Source organism: Manis javanica, chromosome 2, assembly GCF_040802235.1.
Source record: "Manis javanica isolate MJ-LG chromosome 2, MJ_LKY, whole genome shotgun sequence".
NCBI lineage: Eukaryota > Metazoa > Chordata > Mammalia > Pholidota > Manidae > Manis > Manis javanica.
Genome location: NC_133157.1, coordinates 20787501 through 20807043, shown reverse-complemented (window position 1 = coordinate 20807043; position 19543 = coordinate 20787501). Strand labels below are relative to the sequence as shown.

Sequence of the window (19543 nt, the reverse complement as noted above, 5' to 3'; positions counted from 1 at the left end):
CCAAATATCATAAAATTTTTTCTGTGAACATGTATAGTTATAAATAATTCAAGATATTCCTACTTGATATGCACTATAACTGATTAATATACTTTAAAACACTTTTCTATCATAAGAGGATATTTCATCTTTTTTGCTGTAGTGAAAACTACATTCCTAATGTCTGTAGGGCTGAATCAATGAGATTTTAATAGTATTTATACATGGAAATCTAATATATATGCATTCAAATTTATTCATAAAAGCACAAAAATATCATTCACGATTATTGCACTTTCAGATATTCAGTTCTTATATATCAAAGGGCTGAATCTCAGTTGGTGGGTTTTCCTTACCGCTCATGTTCTCAGCCTTTTCATCATTTCACCGTTTGAAAAGAAAAAGGGAACATTAGTCAGTTAGCTGTTTGTATAGTTTACTAAAGGTCTGATAGAGGCTGACCTCACCTAAATTACTCTGGGGTTTATTTCTAGATTTTATGTTAATTAATAGTATGCCCATTTATAGTGGAATTTATTGTATCTTCTGTCCCTTTCAATTTCTAAAGTGAAAGTTTTTCTTAAAGTATTTTTAAGTATAATATTTTAAATAAATACATTTTGAACATATATATTTATATCTAATCCTTTAGATAGTAAAAAATATATCTGATAAAATTATTTCTGTGTTAGCTAAGAAAGCCTTTAACTAATTTAGTATCTTGTGTTTGCCAGTTGCAACATATTGAGGTGATTTAACTATTCAAATAGAGTCTTAACAAATAAAGTGTTTGATCAAACTTTGAAGACACAAAGGTGATATCAGAACTGAAAAATGAAGATTCCTGGTTAAAATCTAATACTTTGGAAAACACTTATAGTGACACTGCCAGTTTGGTATATTTTCAATATCAGTAACAATTAAGTGAAAGTTACATGTTTAAGAAGAGTGAGCATTTTTTTAGATAATGTGAATTGACTTTCATGTGCACTGTGGTTAATCAGGAAATACTTTTCATTTGAAATTAAGTTTAAGAGGTCTAACCCATAAAAATAAAAACTTTAAGCCATGCATATTTGAATAAAGGTAAATGACATCTCCCTTACTAACATCATACCATGTCTCAAAAAATTTTTGTTCTAACTTAGTAATAACTTTTTCCTTCCCATTGAGTACATTTCTAGTTCTGTTTTACAGAGTTATCTCTTGCTGGGGAAGAAAGCTAAGACTAGCTTTTAATTACATTTTATGGAATTTCATCGCTTATATAAAAATATCTCCTTTCACTATATTCACTCATACCTGCCAAACAGCATAAATTACAAGAACATTAAAGAAACAATCCTGTATTTGGGAAAACAAGGAACTCTCTTTAGAGCAAGCCTGCTGAGCAGCTCACTGCAACAGAAAAGCTAGTTTTTACTTTTACCCTTTGGAAAGTCACTTAACCTTTCTAATCTTCATTGTTAAGGTCAATGTCAACCAAACATTGTTTTGAGAGGCTGCCGCTGATGGCTGATGCTTTATAAGACTTAGAGAATCAACCCTTTGGGAAATTCAGGGGTGTGGCAGGAGGATGCCCTGCCATCTGCAGATTTTTATCTGGTCTCTGGAGATAAAGTAGCTGTAAAGTCGGTTTCAACACCTCTTGAGTGGCAATTTTGGTTAGTCATTGTTAAAGGTAAATTGGGTAGGATTTATAATAATAGTATATAGAAAGTATAAATAAAGTATAGATTGCCCTCTACCTAATTATTGCGAAAACATTTTTACACTTGAAAAAACCTCCTACCGTATTACCTTCTTCATGGACCTTAGTCCTGGCTCTTTGGTACTCAACCACTGATTTCTATATTCTCAGTTTTTGCTGAGATAAAATATATTAATCAAACAGCAATTAATTATTGTGCTCAAGGACACTGTAAACATTTTATTTCCACTTTTAACTTTTGTATGCTTTTCAGTGGAAGTAAATAAAACAGATCTTTTTACCTGAGTGAGTCTCTGCATGTTAGACACCTAAAAAGTTGTGTCTTTAGCTTTCATATTTCAGAACACAGAGCTTTGTTATTTATTTATTTATTTATTTTGTGGCCATAATTAACCGATTTCACATTCGACCCATTTTTGAAAGGATGTTTAGTAGGATCTTTGTCATTGAGTCAGCATGAATATATCACTTTATTTTTTCCCCGCATCACAAACTTTTATCATATACTCCCACAATAGCATAAACTCTGAAAAGCATCCACAGCATTTTTGTAACAAAGTGCTCGGAGCGGAGCCGCACGCAGAAATCAGATGCCGCACCTGTTCCTGCACAGGCGCAGATGCCGAATATATCACTTTTGAAAAAAAAATTGCTACTTAGATACATATCCCACAAAATAATAGAGTAGCATCTTTGTGTGTGAAAGCAGAGACTTCTTTAACATTTAGTAGTTTACTAAATAGTAACTTAGAGGTTTAGTTAAAGATTTTATAAATGTGGTTACATGTCAGAATCACCCATGGAGATTCTGATTCAAAAGTCTAAAAATGGGGCCCAGTATTCTCTTTTTTTAAATAAATGTCCCAGGAGACTTTGACACAGCCAGTCAAGTGTAAAGAAATGACTTCCTTAATTTACTGTCAAAGAGTATACCAAGCACTGGGCAAAATAAAATCCTGGGTATTGTCATAGTTAAAAGGCCAAGTGTGCTTTTCGGGATTTTTTAATCAAACTCAATTTTACTTAAAAAATTATTATACAACAAAAAAATCTAATCTCACTTTATCCCTTTCACATGGTATTTGGGAAAGCCTTGTAAGTTTATATCATAATTGGATTTAATAATGTAATTTATAGCACTTAAGTTCACTTACAGACCTAGGGAATGGAGGATATGTTTGTGTTGCTTGCTTTCTGTGTTGCTTTTACACTGTTAGGTGCCCTCTGAGCATAGAATACATCTTCAGTAATGAAGGCCACAGAGAAGCTCAAGATTAAAAGTTTAATTACTGGGTCATGCCAGTCGTGGAGTGGCAAGACTTCAAACTGGGTGCCGCCAATTTATTCATTATCTCTTCTCCGGCTTGCAAACAGGCTCCTGTTCTAAAGAAGCTGCTCTTTGTTAAAGGAACAATTGATATCATAAGTGTTTGCATTCCTTTACGAATACTCTCAACTTTTTAATTTTGTGTGTATAGTTGTTTTTCTTAATGTTCTTTAATTGTAAATACTAATAATGAATACTTATTTTTGTAGAAGAGGTTAATTTACATAAAATGTGTTCTTTGAATAGTATGAAGTACTCCTTTGTGTACAAGATCATGATGACCCAGCCATCGATGTCTGTAAGAAGCTTCTTGGAAAATATCCAAATGTTGATGCTAGATTGTTTATAGGTAAGTAACAAATAAATTCTACAGTTAATAGTATTATCAATAATCTTTTCATCAGACTATAAATTGAGGGGTTAGCCACCTAATGATGTCATTTAGCGTGTTTGCTTTATACATTCTTGTCTAGGTAGTGAAAGGTGTTTATAGCCTCTTGAATAAACTTCAGTTAGAAAAACAGAGGGTCTTTTTCATATCCGGGATTAACAAAATAACAAAAAAATTCACCCCAAATTATGTTACGCTGATCAGTCAGATATGAGAGTATGTTGCTTTTGTTTCTTTAGTATTTTCAATGTGTTGCCTTTACTTGGGAGTGAGTGACAGAATTCAGTTTATTACACTGCAAAAAGATTATTTTCCCAAAAGCCTACAGGCTTATGCTAAAGACTTATAGAGGAGTATTTACCACTCAATGTTGATTAATACTTACTATTAATGCGGAGCTTTAAGAATTAGGAAACTGGAACTAATAAATTTTCTATGGTAAATTACATAATTATCTTTTTGAGAATGAACAATTTTCTAAATATATTATGAATAAAGAATGTAAAACGATATTAAAGTATGTTTGTTTAAATTACTAAATTTACAAGTACTTTTCTCTTTACCATGTATCTGTATCATAGAAAATATTTTCAGTGTTACATGGATCTTTCACCGCTGTACTTTTACATTTTTAGGTGGCAAAAAAGTTGGCATTAATCCTAAAATTAATAATTTAATGCCAGGATATGAGGTTGCAAAGTATGATCTCATATGGATTTGTGATAGTGGAATAAGAGGTGAGGCTTTTCTTTTTTATTTTCTAAAATTATTTATTTGATGATAAAATAAGAAAAACACTCTGAAAATACATTTATCAATTTTGTTTATTTAATAAAGTAATTCATTTCATCACTATTTCATGGTAATATGTATGTAAGAAGCTTCTTGGAAAATATCCAGTGTTGATGCTAGATTGTTTATAGGTAAGTAACAAATAAATTCTACAGTTAATAGTATTATCAGTAATGTTATACTTACTAAAATGTTGATTTTTTTTTTTGCTAACCTAGGATGTTACATGAATAAAAAGGTTTTCATTTGAGAGAAAATTCCAACCATTAAGAAATAATAGTCATGGCCCATTATAGAGCATACAAGCTTTTTCATAGGTGTAAATGTTCCCTTGTTCATGGGACACCTTTACTTTAATATGTGAAATATGTAATATCTCATACAAAGGAACAGAAATTAATAGCTGAATATTTTATTAGAATACATACATGGCTTTTAGATGATTTTAGAAGGAAGCATTTTATATACGGAAATTGTAATTTACATTTTTGGATTTTTTTATTATGTGCTTACTTATACTTAGAATAACTGAGTTCTCTGTAATATTCTGTTGTATTCTAATTACCTCAAGTTTTTCAACTTCAACGCCATTGACATTTGGGAAGTTCTTTGTTACTGAGGCTGTTTGGCACCATTCCTGGCCTCTACCTGCCAGATGTCAGTAGCACCCCTCTCTCAGTTCTGACAACCAAAAATGTCTCCAGACATTACCACGTATCCCCTGTAGGCTGATGCCCAAGAACACGCATGTTTATGGTCCAAATACACTTCTACACAGTAGATTTAGTTCTTAAAGACTTGAAGGAAATGAAAATGAAGTCACGTAAAGTGGTGTGAGTTGTCTGCTATTTGAAGATAGGATAGTGATTTTAAAATTTGTTATTAGCTTAAAATGCACATTTGAAAATTAATAGAAGTGTGGCACTTCTAATTAATCATGATCATTACAAATCTATCAGTTCAAGGTCAGAGATTACATTTCTTCTTCACATTGGCTGTGTTAAATTACTTACTATCATATATTTGTTATGTGTTCAGTGTACAAATCTGTCAAGTATTATTCAATTCCCACTAGTAGTTTTATGAGAGAATATCTCCTACCCTCCAGGGAAGTGGAGTATCATTTCCTGTGGTTGGAGAATGGAGGAGCCAGCACAAAAACTGAGGTCCTTTGACCTCTCTCCTGTACCTTTTCCACTAAGACACATTGTCCATTTTTCCACTTTGGAGGATCTGAAATGGGGGGAGTGACATTTTCAAGGTATATGCTGCCTGTGGTACACCTGAGGTATACACTAGCCTGAAAATGTGCAAAGTAAATTAGCTAATCATACATTATGCCTCTTGGAAGTTTTGTATTCTATTCTGAAAGGTGATTTGAGATTCATTTTATTAGATCCAAATGTGAAAAGGAATTTATTTTTATTAAGAACTTAATAACAACTCAAAAAATGTATTTTACATGTGTAAGCATTTTACTAAAAATAATTTTGTGTCTCTCCCTTGCCCTTTTCGTGTTTTTTATTGTAGTAATTCCAGACACACTCACCGACATGGTTAACCAGATGACAGAGAAAGTAGGCCTGGTTCATGGGCTACCCTACGTGGCGGACAGACAGGGCTTTGCTGCCACATTAGAACAGGTAAGTATGATAGTCATAAATAATATTCTTCTAATCAGATCCCCAATCTCCCAGAAGCTTGAGACTATTCTGTGTCTGAGTCTGAAGTTAACTGTATTAAGTCTGTTTTAATGCAGTGAGTACTAGAATCCTCATGTTAGGAGGAGTAGTGGTCTCATTAGTGAAGAAATTCTTGTTGCCCCTGGAAACACTCACAGCTGAACTCCTGCACTCTGGCAGTGAGCAGATGTGCACAGGAAACATACTGTGCTGAACACAGCAGATTCTTTTTCCCAGGGGTCCTCGCTGTTAGTCCCAGACTGAAGCTCTGGAGTTCAGGCCTAAACTGTTAACTTACGTCAGAGTACCTGTTACACAGTTCTTTCAAAGATCCATTCTGAAAAGACTCCTTTTTAAAAATCAGGAAGTATTTCAAATATACAAAAAAGGAGCAGTTGTTCATATAAGTCATTTGATTTCCTCTTAAAACAGATTTCTAAAGATTATCTGAGAAACTTACTTTATGGTTTCCATTTCTTTCTCTTCACTTTATAACAGAAATAAAATCTTGTGTATAGGAAAATAGAAGAAACAAAAACCCAAAAAACAAACTACCCATACCCCTACCAATTAGAGAAGTTTCCATGCTTAAAAATTAATGTTCTTTGTTTCTGTTTGAAGCATTGTAGTACTAGGATCCCTTTTTTTCCTATGTATCTTTTAAAAAGCAAAGTTGAGATAGTACTCAAAGAAATTTGTATCTTATTTTTGTTACTTAATAAGCTTTTCCCCATAAGATTAATCATTTTTTACAAAAGTAATTTTTATTGGCTGTATCATGTATGTTTCCTATACTTGACTTAACTATTCCTGTACTGTTAAGCATTTAGGAGGAAAAATGTCTCTTAATGTTATAAGGGAGGGATAATATAGTCTTTTAAGTATATAAACTTGCTTTTAAGCATGTCTGCATTCATATTCTTTTGAATTGCAATCTTACAATTACCACAGATCTGAGGCGTTAAAGGTATATAGTGGAAACTTGGCACTTAACCTTTGACAGTTTGAGCTCTTCTGTAATATTGCCTATAAATACATTTGTCCAGCAAGAAATCATTGTCTTAAATTCCAGAGTTTTTGTTTAGTAAAAGAAACTCTGAGTAGTTACTTTAAAATACAATTGTTTTATTCTTACATGCCACATTGTGTTTTTGTTTTAGAAATATCCAGGTTGATTTATACGTCAGGATAAAGCACAGCCCAGATTACACTCACTCCCATAGTTTAGGTCAGTCTAGTACTTAGAGTGAGTGGAAATAGGCCAGAGGAATTATTTCAGTCTTTACAGAAATCCTGGGATCATTCAACACAGTCCCTAGTTCCACCTCATTCCTAAGACCTCACTTAATAACTGCTTAAGGAAGCAAAATGTGTACTTCTGGTCTTAAAAGTTTGGTTCAGTTTACTCCCACGAACACCAGGGTTCCATTGCAGGCTGGACATAGCCTGTGTTACAAGAATGATGCTCTTGATCACCCTTGCAATTCTCTTGCCTCAGCCTGTGTGTGTATCTCCTGCCTTTGAGAAGGAGCACTGCGCTCTGTTTCAGGCTCATTAGAAAAGGCAGCATATCTAAGATGTAAATAATAAGCAAGGTTTCATATCTAATAAGGAAGGTGATGACCATCTTTTTCTGCCTTAATTTGGCAGCTTGTATATCTCATGACTTCAGTGCATTCTAGGGAAAGGACAGTAAAATGGGAGATAGAATCTTAGTGTCTGCCCTGCTTATGAAAAACACACTGAAAAATAAAATTGGGGAAATTGGGAAGAAGCTTAGTGACTCCGGGGCAGGAAGCAGTTAGCTATGAAAGGATACAAGAGAAGGAATTAAGAAATAGATTGTACTATGGGTTGATACACCTATAGGTGGTATTTGTATGTATGCATGTGAATATATTTGACATATATATATACCTGTATATGTAGATGTGTATGTACTTACATGAACATTCTGAAAACAGGATATATTAAATATGTGTTAATACTTTATGTCAGTGAGTGATATTTTTACACATTTTATATCCAGATTAAGTTTTATTTAGGTAAATTATTGATTTGCAGTTTTAGAAAAAGCAACATTTATTTGAGAATAGAATATACTTTTCCCTCCTACAAGTAAATTTTTCTTGTAATGGGGATAATAAGAGTACTAAACCAAATAAGAAATTACTGCCTGCTCTCTGTAAACAAACACTATTTTGCACCAATTTTTATTCTAGTAGTTTATATAAGAATAATAGGATAGTCACTCAGTCATACTTAAGGGAAATTCATTAGGAAAGAGTTTATCAGCACCGTACTTTTCACATAAAATGCTAATTGTATACATATGTTTTTGTTTTGTCAGGTATATTTTGGAACTTCTCATCCAAGGTCCTATATTTCTGCCAATGTAACTGGTTTCAAATGTGTGACAGGAATGTCATGTTTAATGAGAAAGGATGTATTAGATCAAGCAGGAGGGCTTATAGCTTTTGCCCAATACATTGCTGAAGATTACTTCATGGCCAAAGCAATAGCTGACCGGTAAGAAAACTAATTACATTAGGCTATCGTGTGTTTAGTACCTAACTTCTCCGTAGTTGTTTTACTCTATTTGTTAAATCCGTGGATTAAGGGCTATCTTATTTTTTTCTAGGGAGTGCAGAATAGTTTAATATTTTTAGAAAGTAATTCCCATTAATACATTCATAGACCTTGTAATATAGATATGTTCATAGGTGTGTTATACTAATGAAGCAAATTAATGTTCTGATTCCTCTATATTCATCAGGTTAACATGGATTGTGAAGTGACTAAAAAAGAAGCTCCTCTATGAATGTGAATTTTTATTATTATGGGCGTAAATTTCCATGTGCTTTAGAAGAATTAAATATAAGTGCAATCTTAAACCAACAAGTGAAAATTTAAAGAATATGTTTACAAGTTTTGAAATTTCTCAGATTCTTTTTGCTTTGCTAAGAAGCCACCTAATGTTTCACATAACTGACTCAACATTTCTCTGTCAGTGATTCTTGTTTGCTTTTAAAGGGGGTTACTGCCTTGTGTGATAATTTGTTAAAGATGTGATTTTAAAATTTGAAGTATATTTTTTAAATTCTCTTATTATAGTGTTCATTTGGTTGGTTCATGATTTCATAGTGTTTCCCATAAGATACATAATGATACTTTGTTTACATTTAATGTTGAATATGTACACACACATCCCCTACCCCATTTTTGTTTGTTTTTGGTTAGTAGTGATCAGAGACTAAACTATTAAATACAGAACTCACCCCATTTAGTACTTTCAGAATGCCTGTGTTTTAAGTCTCTTAAACTAAGCTGAGGGGCTGTAGTTCCTTCCAACTCTTAGATGGTACTACGATGGGCCAACTAAAACATCCAGTAGTGTGATACACGTGGAGTGGGGTGCTAATTCTGAAGACTAGGATCCCCCTGAACACTGGTCGTTGCTTCCTCTTTGTAGTGATGAGTAAATGCGTAACAATCATGCTTGCATGTGCCCTCATCATAGCTCATTTTATAATTGTCTTAATTTTCAGAGGTTGGAGGTTTGCAATGTCCACTCAAGTTGCAATGCAAAACTCTGGCTCATATTCAATTTCTCAGTTTCAGTCCAGAATGATCAGGTAAATCAGTTGGCTTTCTTCTTTTGATCCTTGATTAAAAATCAGATATTTGTTGAGTTCCAAGTAAGAGAGTTTAGCTTCTTTATTAAAATAAACTCAATGTCTAAATATATTTTCTTTTCTGTGTAACACTGAAAACATTAAAAAAACATGTTGAAACTTGGAATTTTTTTATATGTTGATCTCTCTTTTTGAATTTTCTACACTTGGAATTTTATCTGTTGCATGTATAGTTTTTTAATAGGTTAAATAAAAATAGAAAAGAGATTTATTAAGTACTCTTTAAAGGGGAAGGCCTTTTCATATAACATAGAACTGATCATCTTGGGGAAAAAATTGATTGGTCTCATAACCAGGCTGTTATTTAAAGAAAATTCTTTTTTTTTTTTTTTTTTAAGGTGGACCAAATTGCGAATTAACATGCTTCCTGCTACAATAATTTGTGAGCCAATTTCAGAATGCTTTGTTGCCAGTTTGATAATTGGGTGGGCAGCCCACCATGTATTCAGATGGGACATTATGGTATTTTTCATGTGTCATTGCCTGGCATGGTTTATATTTGACTACATTCAACTCAGGGGTGTCCAGGTATGTGGATAGGCGTGAAAAGGTTGGCAGCCATTTGGTGGAACTAAAACTACTTTAAGTCAGAAAAGGTTGATTAAGATCTCTCAGAGCCATTTTTTAGTGTTGTATTGAAGGTTAATATCAGACTTGCACATTACTTTCCTTAGTGGAATGTGGGCACAAAACGTCACTTGATTTCAGCTTTTTGTTGGTTATACAATCACTTTTCTTAAGGCTCCATAAAAACGTTTAACAAATCAAATATTAAGACTAAGAATATATTAGGAGAGCTCTTATTTTAGTGCTTTTTCTACTCATGATTAACGTTTTCTGTAACTGAAAGAGCATAGCAGTTATACACATGATTTCTATAGTATAAGGGAGTGAAATTGAAGAATTTCGTTTTTTAACCATGTCTTTAGTTTGACAGTCCTTTTTTTTTACCCCTAGGGTGGCACACTGTGTTTTTCAAAACTTGATTATGCAGTAGCCTGGTTCATCCGTGAATCCATGACAATATACATTTTTTTGTCGGCATTATGGGACCCTACTATAAGCTGGAGAACTGGTCGCTACAGATTGCGCTGTGGAGGCACAGCGGAGGAAATTCTAGATGTATAACTACAGCTTTGTGACTGTACATAAGAGGAAAAAAGAAAAGTATTATAAATTATGTTTATATAAATGCTTTTAAAGATCTACTTCAGTAGTTTTATCATGTGTATGTTTTAGTTTCTGTTCTTTAATTTATTTTGCATGGCACTTGAATTTGTGGGGGGAAAAAAACACATCTGTAGTCTTGGCCAAATGGTACACTTTATTTTGTGGAAATAGAGAATCAAGAGAATTGGTTCTAGGAACCTGGGTTCAGCTTTTGTTGTTATTGGTTTATTTTTTTAAATAAATAAATGTGTATATATGAATGCTCTGCAACAAACACTATGACAGTATCCTTCAGTAGAGAAAGTTTCTTATCTGTGAGTACACTCTTGTAGAGCATTTGTGGGATGGCAGCAGCTTTGTTTTAGGATTTAGAAAAGGCTGGAAGATAAATCACTTTCCACGTGGCTGGAAGATAGTCCCTTTCCACGTGCAAAGTGAGTGGTATGCGGTGAACAACCCACACGGAGGTACTAACTGAGAAACTTTTTCATGCTCTATGCCTACCTCTTGTAGTTGTTGCAGAGTGAATATAAATTGTAATAAGGTACCTAGGCCTTGCAAAAACAAGTAGAAAAAACTTTAAAAAGTAATGATAATAAAAGAGCTGGAGTCTAGTATTTATATGAATCTGTGAGAGGTATTTTTTTTTTTTTGGTCTCACTGCAATGAACCAAAAGTGGGTGAGCTTGGTTTTTAATTGTAGCCATGTATTGAGGGCATCTTTTGACCAACTTTTGTTGGTTCTGTCTTGAACCATTGTTAATCACTGTGCTGGTGTGCCTTTCCTTCTCTGCTCCTCACCTGGCCCGCCCCATCTTTCCCTAACTTTTCTTCTGGGGGGTGGGGGATGTGTGTGTGGGTTGTTTTAGTGTGAATGGATGTTTTCATAGTTGTGAGGAAAAATGCATTTCAGACACATTTCACACATGAGCTATTTTCTTATACAGTATGTCTTACTGTTAAAAAGAATGTAATTTCATGACACAGGTATTTAATATCTTTTTTAAGTAAGTAAATATTCTAGCCATCAGTAAATAAATTGCAGTAGAGTATTAAGAGGGGGACGGGATGAGTTTTACTCTAAAAATTAATCAGTATCAAACTAAGTCTACTGTGTGTGTGTGTGTGTGTGTGTGTGTGTTTTTTTTACATTACAGTTAGTCTAGTCTTATTTAAATTGGATATTTGTATTCCAGTTTGTATGACGAATTAGACTAGATCAGTACTAGTTGTAAATGCATGCATGCTTTATTTCACTTTTTTCTCCATGCCGCTAAACTTGCTTGTCAAGTTGTGCTTGACTTGTGGTGAACTGGACTTGTTTTTGTTTTCAAAGAAGATAGGCAAAAATGTAAGGGACAGTGCATAAGCCTTTCTTTTTATTTTCTTGCAGTGGAATTTTTGCTTTTTCTTCAGAATTGGATGTCATATTGTCCATATGAATGCCTGCTATAGGGCTGACACTGGCAATATGGCAGCTTTATTCTAAGTTACTACAGTTTTCATGTCAAACATAATGTGTAGCATATTAGCAATAATTACATGTTGATAGAAAAGTGAACTCTTTTTCACTTCACTGAGCCAATTCATTTATTGTCTGATAACTATATGCATAGTTTAAATTGCAATATATCTACAAATGTGTATTACTATATATACACATTACAAATAAGCTTTTCTCTGGGCCATACTGCTTCATCCATTTTTGGCCTTATGATAAATTTGTTTGAAGGGCATTTTCTTCATGAACAAAGGCTTTGATGCATATTCCTTGTGTGAAATGAGTAAGACTGTTGCCTGAGGAAAGTTGCACAGTGAAAACCAGTCTGGTTGTGACCCACTACATGTTTATTGTTTTTTATCACTGTTATATACAAGTTGAATTTTGTTGAATATGTTTGTCATTTGTTGGTTTGTTTAACGAAGTTTGGTTGATGCCATCCTTTGCGCTACTGAAGTGAAGTCTCGCTTATTAGCTTTCTGCCGGCTCAGTATGGGCAATGAAACAACTAGAATGGCTGAACAGACTGGCTGAACAGACTTCTTTTTGTAAATATAAATAAATGACTGTTCTATATATGTGTTTTATGTGGTAGTGGAGTGTTTCCTTAAAGTGAAGCTTCACTTAAGCAGAGTGATTCTTTGTTTAGCAAGTTTAGAGTGATGATAAAATGGTAAATAATATCACCATTAAAGAAAGAACTGTAGGAGTCCCAATTTAATAAACCATCTAAAAAAAAGTGTCTAGAATATACCACGTTTTATTGTTTAAAATCACTGTCTTGTTTTTTGTTCAAAAAATAAAAATTTGAATACAATCAAAACATTAGCAATAAAGTATTTTTGTTTACTGTCTTTCCTTTTATTTTATATTTTTATATACACATCAGATTTTTAGAAGAATTCTGTCAAATGTTAATTTTGATATCTTCCTTTTTACCTGTGCTAGAAGCAGAATTATGACTTAAAGCTGGACTTTGCTACATTGGTCACACATTAGAATTATCTGGAGAACTTTTTCAAAAATACAGATGCCTGGGCTGTGCCCACGGAGATTCTGGTTTAATTATTCTAGGGTGGAGCCTGAGCTCTTCTTGTCATTCTACTGTGCACTCAGACCTGAGAAGCACTGGGTCATTAATAACATTCAGAAAAGACCCGGTGGTCCCTTCAACTCCAGATCTCAGCCCCTTACATCTTTCCTCTCCAATAAGTAGGAGAGGAATGGAGTGGCTTTGCTGCTGAAGACCTAACTGGGAGATCCACTGGGCTGCCTCCCACACACTGCCCAGGGCCAGGCTTCTCCCAAGCTACAGGCATTCTCAGGCCTATTTAACCATCTAGTGCCAGAGAATTGCTTTGAGAGAGTATCCCAGGGGAGGAGGACTCTAAAAGGGGTTTGGAGTGATGAAAATAGTTGCCATTAGTGGTGATTTGCACAATCTCGTTAATACACTAAAAATCACTGGCTTGTATATTTAAAAGGTGAATTTTATGGCTTGTGGATTATATCTCAATTTTTTTAAATAAAGGAAAAATAAAAATCACTCTTAATGTGTTATTTCCTTCCAGTGTTCTGACACAGGTAGCTGAAATGCTTTCAAGAGAGGGTGTAACTGCTCATTATTTAGCATCCTTGCTATAACTCAAAAGTGCCATTTTCTAAATCTATTTAAATTTGACAGGGGAAAATATTATACCTCACTGTTTAAATACATGGATATCGTTAATGACTGGTAAGACTGAGCATTTTTGTATGTATGATTTTTAGCCATTGGAATTTCTCCATTTTTTTATTTAAATGAGGGGCTTAATATGTTTATTCCATAACTCTTCTTTTTAACCATATAAAACAATTTACATCACCAAACAGAACACTCTGCTAAAATTTTTGCATTGGGAATCATTTTTCCCCAAAGCAGGACAGGGGGAAGCATGTAAATGGCTCCCATTGTCCAGCTAAGTGGCCCATGTCAGCGTCCAGACCGAAGTCCTCCCAAACGTGATTTCCCTCCCTCTCATAGAACACAACCATCTTCAGCTTTGAAGTAACAAGTTTTTTCAGAGTGTATATATGTCTGCATTTCTGAAATAAAGCTTCCTTGGCCTTTGGGTAGTTTTTTCAATACATGTCTGAGCTTTATTTGCTTGTGTTTTATGAAGTATTTTCTAAGCTTTAGAAATGGGGTTATGTTACCTGCAGTCATTTGGAGTTTTCTCAGTGTTCTAGAAATAATTTGGCTAGGAATTACCTGGTCCTTGAAAGTTTGAAATAATTTATCCATAAAACTTTATCGGCCTGGTCAAAAATCTCTTGGACATAAACATTAGCGACTTCTTCATGAACATATCTCCCTGGGCAAGGAAAACAAAAGCAAAAATGAACAAGTGGGACTATATCAAGCTGAAAAGCTTCTGTACAGCAAAAGACACCATTAATAGAACAAAAACGTACCCCACAGTATGGGAGAATATATTTGTAAATGACAGATCCGATAAAGGCTTGACATCCAAAATATGTAGAGCTCACGCACCTCAACAAACAAAAAGCAAATAATCCAATTAAAAAATGGGCAGAGGAGCTGAACAGACAGTTCTCCAAAAAAATTCAGATGGCCAACAGACACGTGAAAAGATCCACATCGCTAGTCATCAGAGAAATGCAAATTAAAACCACAATGAGATATCACCTCACACCAGTAAGGATGGCCACCATCCAAAAGACTAACAACAAATGTTGGCGAGGTTGTGGAGAAAGGGGAACCCTCCTACACTGCTGGTGGGAATGTAAATTAGTTCAACCATGTGGAAAGCAGTATGGAGGTTCCTCAAAATGCTCAAAATAGACTTACCATTTGACCCAGGAATTCCACTTCAAGGAATTTACCCTAAGAATGCAGCACTCCAGTTTGAAAAAGACAGATGCACCCCTATGTTTATCGCAGCATTATTTACAATACCCAAGAAATGGAAGCAACCTAAGTGTCCATCAGTAGATGAATGGATAAAGAAGATGTACTGGAATATTACTCAGCCATAAGAAAAAAACAAATCCTACCATTTGCAACAACATGGATGGAGCTAGAGGGTATTATGCTCAGTGAAATAAGCCAAGCGGAAAAAGACAAATACTAAATGATTTCACTCATCTGTGGATATAAGAACAAAGGAAAAACTGAAGGAACAAAACAGCAGCAGAATCACAGAACCCAAGAAGGGACTAACAGTTACCAAAGGGAAAGAGACTGGGGAGAATGGGAGGGCAGAGAGGGATAAGGGCGGGGAAGAAGAAAGGGGTTATTATGATTAGCATGTATAATGTGGGGGGTGGGGGAAAGGGGAGGGCTGTGCAACACAGAAGACAAGTAGTGATTCTACAACATTTTGCTATGCTGATGGACAGTGACTAATGGGGTTTGTGGGGGGGTACTTGGTGTAGGGAAGAGCCTAGTAAACATAATATTCTTCATGTAATTGTAGATTAATGATAACAAAAAAAGGGGGGTATTACTCCCTGATAGGATAAAATTAACTGCAAATCAATGATTAATGCATGCTTCACATATCCTTAATTTTGATCTTTTAAAGGGTGTAGGATGATCAGCTATGGAAGTACATTTTTCTGGTAATATTTCTTTCTCTTAAAAAAAAAAAGCAGCTCCTGTGTAGGTTCTTCACAATGGTATAAAGGTCATACCGAAGTGTGGACAAAGGGTTTGTTTGTGTTTATGCAGAGGATCAATGCCTAATTTGGCTACCCAGAAAACGAATTAAGATATGATATGAAGAAGAACTTCCAACATCAACATCCTCTGTAAGAGTCATTCCAGAAGATGATCATCAAAAAACTTCCACAAAGATCCTGGCACTGTTGCAGTTGTAGCTGCAGTCATCCCACCGGTTCCTGGATTTGCCATTGGAATGAAGAAGTAAATATCTAAGCTGTCCTGTGCATACAGTAAAACAACAAATTTGACTGGATCTATATTGTCGGAACTCAACCAAGAATTAGGAGAAGTGCAAGTTGCAGTGCTCCAAAATCGTGTGACTATAGACTATCTACTGTTAAAAGAACATATGGGATGTGAAGAGTTCTCAGAAATGTGTTGTTTTAATTTGTCTGATTTTTCTCAAACTATTCAAATTCAGTTAGACAATATCCATCATATTATTGATAAGTTTTCACAAATGCCTAGGGTACCTAACTGGTTTTCTTGGTTTCACTGGATATGGCTGGTAATTGTAGGTCTGCTTTTGTTATGTATCTGTATTCCTATTCTGTTAATGTGTGTATGCAATTTAATTAGTAGTTTGTTAAACCCTATACATGCTTATGTTACTCTACAAGAAGTTACGTCAAAGAAATAATCTTTCCATGTTTTCTTCCATCTGCTACTTCTATAGCTTTTCTTCTTCCTTCCTAATTACAACCCTTTAATAGAATAATGCCTCATATCGAAAATTACCAAGTATGATTCTTCCAAATGGTAAAGATACCTCAAGATAAATGCTGGGCTAGAAGCCACAGGGCATAAATCTGCAAAAAATACTGCTTCTCTCTCACTTACCAACTTTACATTTCCCTGTATGGCCCCGGAAGATGACTGGTTAGCCAGAGATGGGTAAGATTCCTCAAGGGAGGAACAACCTAAGACAGGCACAGTCGCAGGGGGTCCATCAGGTGAGAAATTGGGGATCAACAGAGGTGAGGCTTAGAACTTCACCCTCCCTGTTTTGAGAGAAATCTTCTGCATCCGTGGATGTTTTGTTGCCCTTGTCTAGCTTGGATTAACACATAGTCTACAGGCACTCACCTGATCATCTACAATTGCTCTCTTACAACACTAAACTATGTTTTCTACCTTTATCTTGCATCTACCTGCCACTTCAGCATTTTATTAAAAAAATAAAGTAAAAATAAGGGAGAAATGTGGGATTCACATATAAATCAAGTATAAAAATCAAATGAATAATCATATATGACTTGATTGTTTATAGTTCATGGTGCATGATCAAAACTGAAAGTTTCTGTGATATGACTGCCCTTGCACTGTTCACCATGTAAGAACTTATTCACTATGTAAGAACTTGTTCACCATTGTAAGAACTTGTTCATTATGCTTCAGAAGATTGGAGACTGTTGAGAATTAGACTTGGGGTTGATTAATGATTGTTCATTGAGTCCCCTATACAGAATTTTATTGTTAATAACCATTTGATCAATAAATATGAGAGATGCCCTCTAAAAAAAAAAAATTTATGGGCCTGGCATAACTCAATAACATTTTCAGTTTATTTCATTGATAATAATCAATTCCTATTTTCTACATCTTTTGGAGTCAATTCTGGTCATTTACACCATAGAGATACCCTTAGCTATTTCATAATCCTTTTCAAATGCTTGCTGGCCATCTAGGCCGTTGGACTGCGGGTTTGCAGCCCCTGTGGCAGTTGTACTTGGGCCTCTGTGATCTGATGGAAGAGTGGCAGGCAAGGCCATCCTTTCCAGGCCACCAGTATCCTCTTAATCCACCTCTTAAAACTTGAATGGCATATTGTTACCTTGAGGATAAAGCTCCAGCTCTTCTCAGGCAGAGTCCCTGCCAACCTGTCCACCCTCGCCCCTCGCCACTCTTCCAAACCCACTCAGACCTCACTGGAACTGTCCTGCAGTTTCCTCACTATCTGCCTTTTCCTGTGCTGGGTCTCTGAGCACATTGCTTCCCCTGTTTGGGTCCTCCAGTTCCTCTAACTCCCACTCTTTCTCCTGCAGCTCCACAATTTACCATCCCCTGGGTTACTTAATCCATACTGTGTCTCCACAGCCTCACCCCTCACCTCAACCCTAGCACTTAATGCCAACGAACTGCCATGCAGTTGTTTGTGTTCATCGGACTGGGAATGTCAAAGGCAGGCAGGGTGATGAGCTTACTCAACTTCGTGTCCCAACCGCCTAGCTCAGGTCTGACCTGGAGTCCATTTTATTGAATGAATGAATGAATGAACAAAGATAATCATGCCTGGATCACTAATCTTGTGCCTCTGGGAATCACATAATGGTTAGGAGTACAGACTGTGGAGCCAGACTTTGGATTCACGTCCCAGCATCACCATTTGCTTCCTGAACAACCTGTCTGCCTCAGTGGACTCCCGTGTTACCTACTTGTCAAGGTTGATGGGAGATTTAAAGGAGATAATGCCTGGGAAAAGCCAGTAAAAAAAAAAACTGTTACTGTGATAAGGATCTCAGATGCTAGGCTGTGGTTACTAAGCGAAAATTAAAGCTTGGTTACCTGGTCAGCAGTGTAGCTCTTCAAGGCTTGTAAGAAAAGATTCGTTCACAGTCTGAGGAATTGCATGACCTTTTCCATGGCAACTGATCCTCAGCCCTTGGTGGTTCACAGTATGTAGTCTAGCGTTGAAGGTGAACATCAGTTTGATTTAATTTGAATTATGTGAATAGTGCTGTGGTAGCCCATGTAATACTGTCCAGTATGTTAGAGCTAATGGACTGAGCTGCAAAACCTGGCAGGCAGTTTCAAGACCTCATTGCACAGGCCTGCCTTCCCACAGGAATAGTCCACCAAATCTGGAGGGTTCACAGCAAAGCCCATCAGAGCAGAGCACATACTATGTGGAATGAGATGCACCTATGACATGCTCACTATGGAAGGAATTTTGCCTGGTTGGAATGTTCCTAGCTATTCTTTTAATGAACAACTGGTGTGTAATTTGAAGACCATTTACTGGGTGTTCTTTGACTCGGCACTGGGAGCAGTGAGCATGGGGCAGGGGGGTGGTGAGGTCGCTGGAACTGGCCATTTGGAAGGGAATTTTCTCCCATGTGGTTTTGTAGCATCCATGGCTCTCAAACTGTAGTATGAGTAAGAGTTATTTTAAATGCCAACTGCAGTGCTCGGCTCCCACATTATGAATCCAGGAACTCTAGACCTCTATAAGCTTTCCTGAGATCCCGGATGCAGGCATTTTCCAGTACACTTGAGGAACATTTCAGTGGCAGTACATCCCCATTCAGTGGGGATGCATTTTAGACAAATCAAGGCTAGTGGAGTGGAGGTGGGCACCTAACAGGTTGAGGCTCAGTCCCTAGGACATCATTTTGTTGGTCTCTAGGTGAAACGGCCATGATATTGTGATTTATAATAAGAAACATATCTTTGGTCTCTATTCCCATTACTGGCACAGAGGTCCTGAAACCCTCATGCTTTCCTAAGTGTTGAGAGGTCTTTTGTTATGTTAAGGAGGCAATGGTTGGAAATCCCCTAACGCCTGGGC

General features: G+C 35.7%; 1 protein-coding gene across 1 annotated transcript in view; it reads left to right on the top strand.

The window, feature by feature from the left end:
• UGCG (UDP-glucose ceramide glucosyltransferase) overlaps positions 1–13102 on the top strand; it is a 30920-nt gene extending 17818 nt beyond the window's left edge. The window contains exons 3-9 of the mRNA XM_017660475.3: positions 3264–3366; positions 4044–4145; positions 5731–5843; positions 8233–8411; positions 9431–9517; positions 9916–10105; positions 10535–13102. Of these exons, the coding sequence (XP_017515964.1) occupies positions 3264–3366; positions 4044–4145; positions 5731–5843; positions 8233–8411; positions 9431–9517; positions 9916–10105; positions 10535–10705 (945 nt within the window). The 3' untranslated portion in view covers positions 10706–13102. The remainder of the gene's footprint in view (positions 1–3263; positions 3367–4043; positions 4146–5730; positions 5844–8232; positions 8412–9430; positions 9518–9915; positions 10106–10534) is intronic.
• Positions 13103–19543: the final 6441 nt, after the last annotated feature.